This window comes from Rhincodon typus, chromosome 16 (assembly GCF_021869965.1).
Source record: "Rhincodon typus isolate 14 chromosome 16, sRhiTyp1.1, whole genome shotgun sequence".
Classification (NCBI taxonomy): domain Eukaryota; kingdom Metazoa; phylum Chordata; class Chondrichthyes; order Orectolobiformes; family Rhincodontidae; genus Rhincodon; species Rhincodon typus.
In genome coordinates, this window is record NC_063347.1 from 49,610,687 (window position 1) to 49,622,495 (window position 11,809).

The 11,809-nt window shown below is 40.5% G+C and overlaps 1 protein-coding gene across 11 annotated transcripts in view; it reads left to right on the top strand.

Annotated features, from left to right (window-relative positions):
- Window positions 1–11,809, top strand: part of LOC109914530 (acylamino-acid-releasing enzyme-like) — a 136,872-nt gene that overhangs the window by 73,882 nt on the left and 51,181 nt on the right. For 4 of the 11 annotated variants that reach the window (XM_048606262.1, XM_048606265.1, XM_048606264.1 and 1 more), the window contains exons 21-23: window positions 4,359–4,461; window positions 6,554–6,660; window positions 9,781–9,939. In XM_048606262.1, the coding sequence (XP_048462219.1) occupies window positions 4,359–4,461; window positions 6,554–6,660; window positions 9,781–9,919 (349 nt within the window). In that variant the 3' untranslated portion in view covers window positions 9,920–9,939. Of the gene's footprint in view, window positions 1–4,358; window positions 4,462–6,553; window positions 8,048–9,780; window positions 9,940–11,809 lie in introns of those variants that run through there. The other 7 variants (XM_048606267.1, XM_048606266.1, XM_048606270.1 and 4 more) reach the window with 4 other exon arrangements.

An 11,809-nucleotide genomic window follows, 5' to 3' on the forward strand; every position in this document is an offset into this window, starting at 1 on the left:
CCCCTGCAGCAACTCACCAAGGCCCATTAGGTAGTACCTTACAAACGGCAACCTCTATTACTTAGACAAGGGCAGCAGATGCATGGGAACACCTTCATCTGCAAGTTCCTGTCAAGCAACACACCATCCTGACTTGGAATTATGTCACTGTTATTTTACTGTCACTAAGTTAAGTTCATGAAACCCCATTCCAAACTGTACTGCACTAACGGACTAGAGTGGTTCAAGAAGGGCAATTCACCACCACATTCTAAAGGGTAATTGTAGATTGTCAATAAATGCTAGCTTAGCCAGAATCACCCTCGTTCCATGAATTTTGTTTTTAAAACACAATAATTGTCAGAATTGCTGGTGTGGGAAAGGGAGATGTCACATTAGTGTAATCGACTGCTATTCTCAATTTCAAGCTGAAGCAATGACTGGAGATGGCTGCATCTGACATGACCAGGAACCCCTAAATGTTAACATAAGAACATAGGGAGTAGCAGGAGTAGGCAGTTCAGCCCTTAAAGCCTGCCTGCCATTCTGTAAGATTATGGTGATCTGACCCTGGCCTCAACTTGCCTTTCATGCTAACTCCTCATAGCCCTCAACTCCTTGATATTCCAAAAATCTATCTACCTACTCTTTAAATATTTACCGGGATCTAGCCTCCACAAATCTATGGGGTAGAGAATCTTAAAGACACTTCATAACTTGGCCTCCACAGCCTTCTAGGGCAGAAAATTCCACAATTCACAACTCTCTGAAGAAATTCCTCCTTATCTCAGTTCTAAAGGGTGATCCGTTCAATCTGAGGCTGGGACCTCTGATTCTGCTGTCTCCTCGCAGTGGAAACTTCTCCATATCCAATCTAGCCAGGCTTCTCCGTATTCTGCAAATTTCAATGAGATCTACCCCCCCCCCAATATTCTAAATTCCATCGAGTACAGAACCACAGTCCTCAACTGCCCCTCATATGACAAGCCCTTCATTCCCTAGGTCATTCTTGTGAACCTCCTCTGGACCCCCTCCAAGGTCAGCACGTACTTAGATACAGGATTGAGAACTGCTCACAATATTCTAAATGCGGTCTGACCAGAGCCTCATTCAGCCTCAGCAATGCATCCCTGCTCTTGTATTTATTTCAAGAGAGCTAGAATACTAATATTTCACTTGCCTTCCCAACTGCCAACTGAACCTACATGTTAACTTTAAGAGAATCCTGAACTAAGACTCCCATAAGACACAAGACCTGTGCTTCAGATTTCCAAAGCCTTTCCCCATTTAGAAAACAGTCTATGTCTCTATTCTTCCTACCAAAGTGTATAACCTCACACTTTCCCACATTGTATTTCATCTGCCACTTCTTTGCCCACTCTCCTAGTCCGTCCAAGTCCTTCTGCAACCTTCCCATTTCCTTTACGTTGCCTGTCCCTCCACCTATCTTTGTATCACCTGCAAACTTAGCAACAATCCGTTTTTAAAATTCACTTGTGGTGCATGGGCTTCAAGCCCTTCAAGCCTGCCTGCCAGCCATTCTATAAGATCATGGCTGATCTGACCCAGGCCTCAACTTGCCTTCATTAAGATCATTAATGTATAACGTGAATAGTTGTGAGCCCAACACTGACCCTTGTGGAACTTGACTAGTCATCAGCTGACATTCTGAAAAAGAGCCTTTATCCCACTCTTTGATTTCTCATAGTTAGCCAATCCTCTATCCATGCCAGTAGCTCGCTCCTAACACTATGGGCTGTATCTTATTTAGCAGCCTCGCGCGCGGCATGTTATCAAAGGCCTTCTGGAAATCCAAATAGATCATGTCCACTGGCTGTCTTTTGAATTTGCTTATCACCACCACCAAAGAATTCTTACATATTTGTCAGGCATGAACACCCCTTGATGAAGCTGTGCCTACTCAGCCCTATTTTACCATGCGCTTCCAAGTACTCCACAATCTCATCCTTAATAATAGACTCTTAAAATCTTACCAATGACCAAGATCAGGCTTAACCGACCTATAGTTTCCTGTCTTCTGCTTCCTTCCTCATCCATCTGATTCACCTTCAGATCTTTCACCTACCCCAGCACCACCACCTTGGTGATGGCCACTACACTCAGCTCTACCCCTGACTCTCTCAAAGTCATTAAACCTAGTGGGAGTAGGGGAAGAGGTGCACATGGATAACATCCCTGGGAGTGGCAACAGGCAGGAGACTTCAGAAGCAGTAACAGAGGGTGAGAATGGGAGCTGGTAGGAAAGCTCACCTTCAGCATTGAAGGTACGAGTGGAAGTGCAGGGGAAAGGGTCAATTGCATATGGAAGCCACAGAACAGGAAATCTGTGGCAAACATCATGAAGTGAAATTCTCAACATCAGCTGAAATTTTTCGCTATTTCATCGATAAAGTTAAAACAAAACAGTGTTGACTAAGTCAGCATTAAGCAAGAACTTGCTGCACAGGATGCAATGGAGAAGGTGGCTGTCTGTAATCATTATTATTGCAATAACTTTAATTTTCTTGGGATGAATGCATTCAATATCTGGCACTTCCACAAATTCCAACATTGTCAGTTGATTGCATTTATTTTTTAATTACTCCACAATAGTGCAACATACTGTTCTCTGGTACTGTTGGTACTTTTTTTTTCAAAAGATGGCCAGAATGAATTTTTCCTTAAACATTTTTCCATCAGTTCAGTAGCTTTTGGGAATTGGGAGCACTGGTTATTCAAAAAGCCACAATGCTGGTGGTGCAATGGTGCCATGCACAGCAGCGCTAAATACACACACAATGTTAAGATGTCAACTTGATGCCCATTTCAGATTGCACAGTGGCTCAGTGGTTAGTGCTGCTGCCTCACAGTGCTAGGTTCAATTCCGGCCTCAGGTGACTGTCTGTGTGGAGTTTGTGCATTTTCCCCGTGTCTGCGTAGATTTCCGCTGGGTGCTCTGGTTTCCTCCCATAGTCCAAAAATGTGCAGATTAGGTCGATTGGCCATATTAAATTGCCCATAAGTGTCCAGGGATGTGCAGGCTTGGTGAGCGAACCATAGGAAATGCAGGGTTGCAGGGGTAGGGTAGGGGAGTGTGTATGTGTGGGATGCTCTTTGGAGGGTTAGTATGGATTCAATAGGCCAAATGGCCTGTTTCCGCAATGTAGGGATTTTGTGGATTGCATCAAATTGGATTAGGAACAAGATTAATAGAGGCTGTCCTGGCCCTATTCACAGAGGGAAAGCAAATTGAAATATTTGCTGTCTCTCATTCACTACCTCTTGGGCAAAGAGGACATTGCAGCGGTCTGACCTAATCGATATATTATCTCAGTAATAGAGATGTGAGTCTGGTCATAGTTATACAGTACAGAAACAGACCCTTCGGTCCAACCAGTCCTTACCGAACGTAATCCCAACTAAACTAGTCCCACCTGCCTGCTCCTGGTCCATATCTCTCCAAACCTTTCCTATTCATGTACCTATCCAAATGTCTTTTAAATGTTGTAATTGTACCCACATCCACCACTTCCTCAAGAAGTTCATTCCACTCGCGAACAACCCTCCGTTTAAAAAATTTGCCACTTATATCTTTTTTAAATCTCTCTCCTTTCACCTTAAAAATGTGCCCTCTTGTCTTCAAATTCCCTGTTTTAGGGAAAAGACGACTATCATAAACTCTAACCATCCCTGTCATTATTCCATAAACTTCTGTTATGTTACCCCTCAACCTTCTAGGCTCCAGTGAAAAAAGTACCAGCCTATCCAGCCTTTCTTTATAACTCAAATCTTCCATATCCAGCAACATCCTGGTAAATCTCTACTGAACCTTCTCCAGCCTGATGATATCCTTCCTATAACTGGGTGACCAGAACCAGACACAGTAATCCAGAATTGATGTAAATGACTTGAATGGGAATACAGAAGGCATGGTTATTAAGTTTGCGGATGACACCAAAATTGGTGGCATTGTAGACAGTGAAGAAGGTTTTCTAAAATTACGAAGGGAATTTAATCAAATGCATCAATGGGCTGAAAAATGGCAGATGAAGTTCAATCTGGATAAATGTGAGGTATTGCATTTTGGTACAACAAACAAGGGTAGTGCTTATACAATTAATGGTAGGACCTTGGATAGTGTTGTAGAACAGAGGGACATAAGGGTGCAGGTACACAATTCTTTAAAGTTTGCATCACATATAGACAGGATGGTTAAAAAGGCGTTTGTAATGCTTGCCTTCATTGCTCAGTCTAGATGTACCTGCCTTTAAAGTGCAGTCAAACCTTGTTGTAAGACGCGTGGGATTATAATTATCAACAAAACAGACATTTTGCTAAATATCTGGTGTTGTGATTTGTGCTATGATTTCCCTCAACAGTACCATGGTGCAGGCTGGCTTTGATTTTGCCCCAGACCAATTGCTAAGTCCATCTCTACTGACCGCTCTGCTGAGCAAATCACCTATCACAAAAGTGTCTCAGGTAAGTCGTACATTTTTGTTCTTGCTGCATTTAAAAAGAGATATTTCTGCAAAGTTTGGGTACAAGACTTGTCTGAACCGAGGACAGTTTGTTTTAATTGAAGTGTAGAATTTCTGTGCTTGTGGCATGCTGGTGCACAGTCTTACTTGGTCTAGAGTTATTGTAACTGAATCTCACCAGCAATTTCTGTTTTTGCTTTTAAGATTTTATGAATTCTCACGGTCCAGTGGGTTTTCTGTTCGGGAAAAAAAAAATCAAATTGCTAATAGCCATAGACCGATGAAAGATCTTCCAAACCAGCTTCAGTTGGATGGAAGTCATTGCTGATTCCAGGTCTTTGAAAAATGGTCACAGTTCTCACTGTTCACAAGGTAGTCAAAATACTGCCATGTGGAAACTTTATCAGGTTTCCAAAGACTTCAGCCAAAAGAGGGAGGGAGAGACTTACAGCTTTCCTGCAGATTTTGGACACGTTCTTCCTTCCTTCTAAATCCCTATATTTGGAACAGAAATCGAGTTCAGAAAGTTTTCCCTTTCCCCATCAGTACAGGAGCACCATAGTGTCTTCCAAAGCCAGGTTTTCCAGCAATTAAGGCAATAAATCCTTGTTTCTTGTCTCCATAAAAACTTTGCGTGGCTATTTTCCAAAGTCATTTGACATTCTGTAGTCAGGTGGATCACAGCCTGCATTAAATTGTGGATTTAATTCCTTGGTAAATCTTTTTAAATTCTGTTCAGTGTCTTCCAGTTTTTTTTTATACAGCTCATGAATATAATTGTAATTCCAACACAATCTATCTTTACATGTTTACATACCAATGATGTGTGCAGTAGGAGGTTGATTTGAGGACATTTTGTGTGAATGATGCAGTAAACCTTCAGTCATTTTCCCATCAGTCTTGAAATGATAGAAATCAGCAGCAGAATAGGTCATTCAGCTATTTTCAATATGATCAATCGAAGAATTAGGGCCAGCCCATTCAGGAGAGATGTTAGAAAGTACTTCTACAAATTAAGAGTATCATAGATATCATTGACTCTATGAAGATTCTATCATAGAATCCCTACAGTGTGGAAACAGGCCCTTTGACCCAACAAGTTCACACCGACCCTCAGAGCATCCCACCCAGACCCGTCAGCCCATAACCCACCTAATTTACACATCCCTGAACACTGCGGGCAATTTAGCATGGCCAATCCACCTAGCCTACACATCTTTGGATTGTGGGAGGAAACCCAGAGGAAACCCATACAGACAGGGAGAATGTGCAAACTCCACATAGACAGTCGCCCAAGGATGGAATCGAACCCGGGTCCCAGGTGCTGTGAGGAAGTAGTGCTAACCACTGAGCACTGTGCTGCCCAGTGGAGATTTGGAACACTCTTCCTCAAATGGCAGTTATTGCTAATTCAATTGTTTTAAAAAAAGTCTATATCAGATTTAAATTTATTAAGCAAGAGTGTGAAGGGATATAGGCCTAAGGCGCACACATAGAGTTAGGCCACAGATCAGCCATGATCTTAATGAATGGCAGAGCAGGCTCAAGGGGCTATTCCTATGTTTCTATAATGGCTGATTCTCTATCGCAATACTATATTCCCACTTTGTCTCATTCCCCTTGAAGCCTTTAAAATCTGGGAAATCAGCATTCTATCAATTTTACTTGTACAGAGAGGCAGACATCATTAAAATATTACCTTTTTTCACTCATTATGTATAGTCTATCCATTTATAAGCAGGATCAGGTTCTCTAGATTTTTCATCAGCTTCTCCTGAAGCAACATTTCGCATGCACTTGACTGAGAAGGAAAATTTGCAATTTGGAATAAAATCAACTTAAACCACTGAAATGAAGTCACGCTCTTTATCACTTTGTCACCACTTCTATGGCATATCTACCAGTGCGGGCTTATTACCTTAACACTGAAGAACCAGCTGTGGAGAAAGGAGGAAGTCATTAAGTTTTTGGTTTGAACAAAATTAATGTTAAAAGGTATTAATTCCCAGGAATTGCATTTCTCACTTTAATTTTACTAAATATAGTGTCAGATCTCTTTGAGGAAAGTAAAGGCAGTAATTTTGCCTTTTCAGGTAAGAACTCCAGTTCTGATAATGTTGGGTGAAAAAGACAAACGGGTTCACCCATCACAAGGCCTTGAGCTGTATCGTGCACTGAAAGCCAGAGATGTTCCTGTGCGGTATGTTGAACAATGGAATTTGTGATGATCCAATGGGCTCATGAAACTGCTTACTGGGATTATAGCTCGCAGTAAAAGACTCCCCCTCATATTAAAGCTCTGTGCAGTTCATCTGCCGTGAAATCCAAAGCTATGAATGACCTGCTCACACATTAAACTAATGTCCATGAATCCTCTCAGCAATTTAACCTTTGCTATGAATACTCCAAACCAAAAGCTCTTTACCACACATTCAGCTGTGTGCCAATTTTCAATGCAGTCAATAATCCAATACGGAGGAGGTTGTCAGAAACTTCAGTCCAATCAAGCAACCCTCATTAACCATCATGTAACAAATGATTTGATCAATAGTTCCTGTATTAAATCCCTACTTGGTGCTTTCCATTGAATGCATGGCACATTCCAGTGAGATTTTAGAAAAGGAAATAAAGGACCTTATTTTTAAAAAGCGCAGAACTCTCCAATTAGAAGTTATTCCGTATAGTTCAGCCTTCTCCACACTGTGGTCCTACCAGCTAAAGGGTCAGAGGTTGGAGAGGGATTGTAAAAATTTGCTGTGGGTCAGGGCCATTAAATGGGTAATGGTGGTTTGGCCACAAACTATATCTTCTGCTTGATTGATGTTTCACTCGAGTTGACAATAAAGAGGACTTATCAGGCCAGATGTACAACACACAACTAATCTGCCACAGCCCATTTCGCATCTGTAGTGAAGCTGAAGTTTATGCTAAATGTCTGAGTGGTACCGTGTTGTTAGTTTCATTTTAAATTCTTCTTGTTTTAAGCTATTATCTCCTTTGCTTTCAGCTTTCATTTGCCACCCATTATTATACAGTCAAAGGGATCATTGAACTTAGAGCAGTACAGCACAGAAATAGGCCCTTTGGCCCACTATGCCTGCGCCAACCAGGATGCCTTTCTAAATTAATCCCTTCTACCTGCACATGGTCCATATCTCTCTATTCCCTGCCTGTTCATCTGTCGGTCTAAATGCCTCTTTAACGTTGCTATCATATCTACTCCTACCATCTTCCCTGGCAGTGCATTCCAGACATTTACCACACTATGTAGAGAGTCTTGCCTTGACATCTCCTTTAAACTTTCCCTCTCTCAGCTCAGACCTATGCCCCCTAGTATTTGACATTTCCACTCTCGGAGAAAAACCTCCATGACCGTCCACCCTATCCATGTCTCTCATAATTTCATATATTACTATCAGGTCGTCTGTCAGCCTCCAAAACTCGGGTGAAAATAATCCAAGTTTTCCCAACATCTCCATATAGATAATATACTCCAATCCAGGCAATATCCTGGTAAACCTCTTTTGTAACCTTTCTAAAGCCTTCAAATCCTTCCTAAAGTGTGATGACCAGAACTGCACATATTATTCCAAATGTGGCCTAACTAAAGTCTTATACAGTTGCAACATGACTTGCCAATTTTTATGCTCAATGCCTAACTAATAAAGGCAAGCATGCCATACGCCTCCTTTACCACCTTATCCACTTGAGTTGCCACTAATAGGGAGCTATGGACTTGCACCCCAAGATCCCTCTGTATATCAATGCTGCTAAAGGTCTTGCCATTTACTGTGTACTTTCCTCTTGCATTTGACATTCCAAAATGCCTCACTTCACACATGTCTGGATTGAACTCAATTTGTAATTTCTTTGCCGAATTTTCAAACTGATCGACATCCTTTTGTATACTTTGACAGGCTTCCTCACTACACACATATCCACCAGTTTTTGTGGTGTTTGCAAACATACTAATCGGACCACCTATATTTTCATCCAAAACATATAAAGAACAGAAGTCCCAGCACTGATCCTTGCTGAACACAACTGATCATGGACCTCCAGTCAGCAAAACACCCCTTTATGTTATCTATGACCAAACCAATTTTGTATCCAACTTACCAACTCATCATAGATCCCGGATGAGTTCTGGGTCAGCCTGTCATGAGGGATCTTGTCAAATGCTTCAGTAAAGCCTATATAGACAATATCCACTGCCCTACACTCATCAATAATCTTTGTCATTTCCTCAAAAAAAAGTCACATTTGCGAGATAAGACCTCCTCTGCACAAAGCCATGCCAACTATCCCTAATAATTCCATTCTTTTCCAAATGTGAGTAAATCCTGTCACTAAGAATCATCTTCAGTTATTTCCCCACCACTGATGTAAGGCTCACCGGCCTATAATTTTCTGGATTGTCCCTGTTGCCTTTCTTAAACAAAGGAACAACACTGGCTATTCTCCAGTCTTTTGGAACCTAACCTGTGGCTAAAGAGGATGCAAAGATCTCTGCCAAGGCACCAGCAATCTCTTCTCTTGCCTCTCTCAGTATCCTCAGATAGAATCCATCAGGCCCTGGGGACTTGTCCGCCTTGATGTTTTTCAATTTTCAAGACACTCAACACCACCACCTTCTTAATATCAACATGCCCTAGAATACAAACGTATTCCTCCCGAAACTTACTGCCATCCATGTCCTTCTCCCTGATGAATACCACTACAAAGTACTCATTAAGAACCTCACCTACTTCCTTTGGCTACATGCATAAATTTCCTCCTTTTGTCCTTGAGTGGAACTACTCTTTCTCTAGATACCCTCTTACTCCTAATATAAATATGACATGATTTAGGATTCTCCTTAATACTACTTAGCAAGGACACTTCATTGCCCCTTTTAGCCCTTTTAATTCTTTGTTTAAATTCTTACCTGGTTCTTTACATTCCTCAAGTGCCTTGTTTAATTTCAATTTCCTAAACCTTACATATGCTTCCTTTTCCTTTGAGTTCTTTCGTTTGTAGGGCTGAGTCAGATTTTGGCCAAAGCTGCTCATAGGCAAGCTAACAGTGACTGTTTGCAAGTGGTATTGGTAATTCACCATCTAAGGTTTTTTTTCTCCAACTCGAGAAATTCCTTCTCTGTTTGGCTGAGATTAGAGATTCCAGGGGGCTATTAATTAGAAGGGAGCCTGTGTCCTCACTACTTTTGAAGTGCATACTGATCCAGGGGAGGGATGTGTAGCTTGGGTGAATTTTAGTGTTTAGAATTATTGATACCTCAATACCTCAAGTTTAAAACAAAGTAAGTGTTTTTTTCCAACAGCATCGAGGAGAAAATAGAAAGTCCAATTGTCCCATCTAGTTTACCTTGTCACTTGGACCTGTTGGTAAAGGAAATTGCTGGTATTTCAACCCTTCCCGTCATGGAGTTGAACCCAATTTTTTTTATTCTGTTTAATTGAGGTTAAAAGAATATAAATAAGTAAGTAAAAGAAAAGTCTAATTTTTTTTTGAACATGCATACATATAAGGGCATTGCCTTTATTGGTTTAGTCAGCTCTTATGAATGAATCATAGATTTAATTTCCTCTGTGTACTTGTTCAGACAGATGTACTAATTATGCATTAATATTGTGGATTTGCATTAATTATGTTTGCAATCTGTGGGGAAATGGTACAGGTTGAACCACTTAGAATTATTGTGCTTACTTTTGCAACAAGTGTACATTTCAAATATTCTTTGGATTCTAATGAATGTAAAAAGTGAATTCACAATGCAAATATGAATTTATCTTTGGAAAAATCCACAGTATTATTCTGAGCAGATTTCACCATCTTGAAATTTGCAAAAAGGTTCCAGTCGTTTATACTCTCTTGGAAATGATGAAATCATAATTATTGAATAGCATGTGAAGGAGCCCTGAGTTTAAATTCCACTAGCTTCTGTGGTGGGCTTTGAATCAATATTCCCAAGGCATTAGTCTGGCCTGCTGGAATTCTAAGCCAGCAATTTTAACCATGAAGCCACTGCTTTCCCCAATTGTTTTTGTACTCACATCTGAAATGGGACTTGAACCTTAACTTTTTGGTCCAGAGCTGAGAACATTATCAATTCAACCACAACGAGTAAGCATTATCTCTAACTTTGGAGATATCAGCTTTGAACACTGCTCAAACTGACACAGGGAAAAACTCATTGGATTTTAATTCCAATGTCTCAATCACTTAGTCATCACATCTACAATCTAACATCCAATGTATAATGAATGACCTATAAAAGACAAATCATAACCAGTATGCAAAGTAAAACAATTAAACAACTAACTGTACTTTGGCAGTACTGCCAAAGAAAAACACTTCGATTTGTGATGATTAAATACTGACAATCCCAGATACTGATTGATCATTGCCAAGTAAGGGAATTGCCATGCAGATTTAATTGACAGTACTGTGAATATTCTGATGAGCAATAAAAAAAAACTACTACTGCTATGAACATCTTATAATTAGCGCATTTTGTTAAACAAACCTCCCACATATTCATGTAATATTGGTGATCACTGTCTATAAGAAGAAAGCCTCAATCTTATGCTGGCTAAGGATTGGGTAGGATACACAATTCTAGGTATTTATTAACATGGGCATTTTTAAATCTCTGTCTCATTTTATGATGTGTTCTGTGAAAATATTCAACTGATAAATAGGTTAAAATATTTGATTTGTATATCAGTATGTCTGTGCTATGTTGTGCAGTCCATAGTCAAATTTATTGGAGTCTCTGAATTTAAGGGGAGGTAGTGGTGTTGTGGTAATGTCACAGGACTTGCAATCCAGAATCCCAGGCCAATTCTCTGGGGTAAATTGAATTTGGCAAAATTCTGGAATAAAAAGTTAGCTCAATGGCAACCACTGTCAATCATTGTAAAAGTCCATGTCCTTCACTTTTCTCGGGAAGGAAATCAGCTGTCCTTTCCTGGTCTAACCTACATGTGATTTCAGACACTGAGCAATGTGGTTGAGTCACTTGTCCTTTGGGCAGTTAGGGATGGGAAATAAATGTTGGCACAGCCGGCAACCCCCAATTTAAAAGAAGTCGGTTTACATGTGGATATATAAGTATGTTCCTTTCTCAGCCCAGATTTTCTGGTCCTGGCTGTACTGGGAGAAGAAAGTTGATTGAAAACCAAACATCGAGCTTCTTTAAAGGAGGTAGATGGACCTTGGGTGGTGGCAGAAATACTTTTCGGTTTAACTTCCCTGTAAAATGCTGGATGACCAAAACAAAAAAGCAAGAATGAGAAAGGAGGTGTTCATCATCAGAAATAAAATTTGCTCTAATTTTGTCTTCTTAG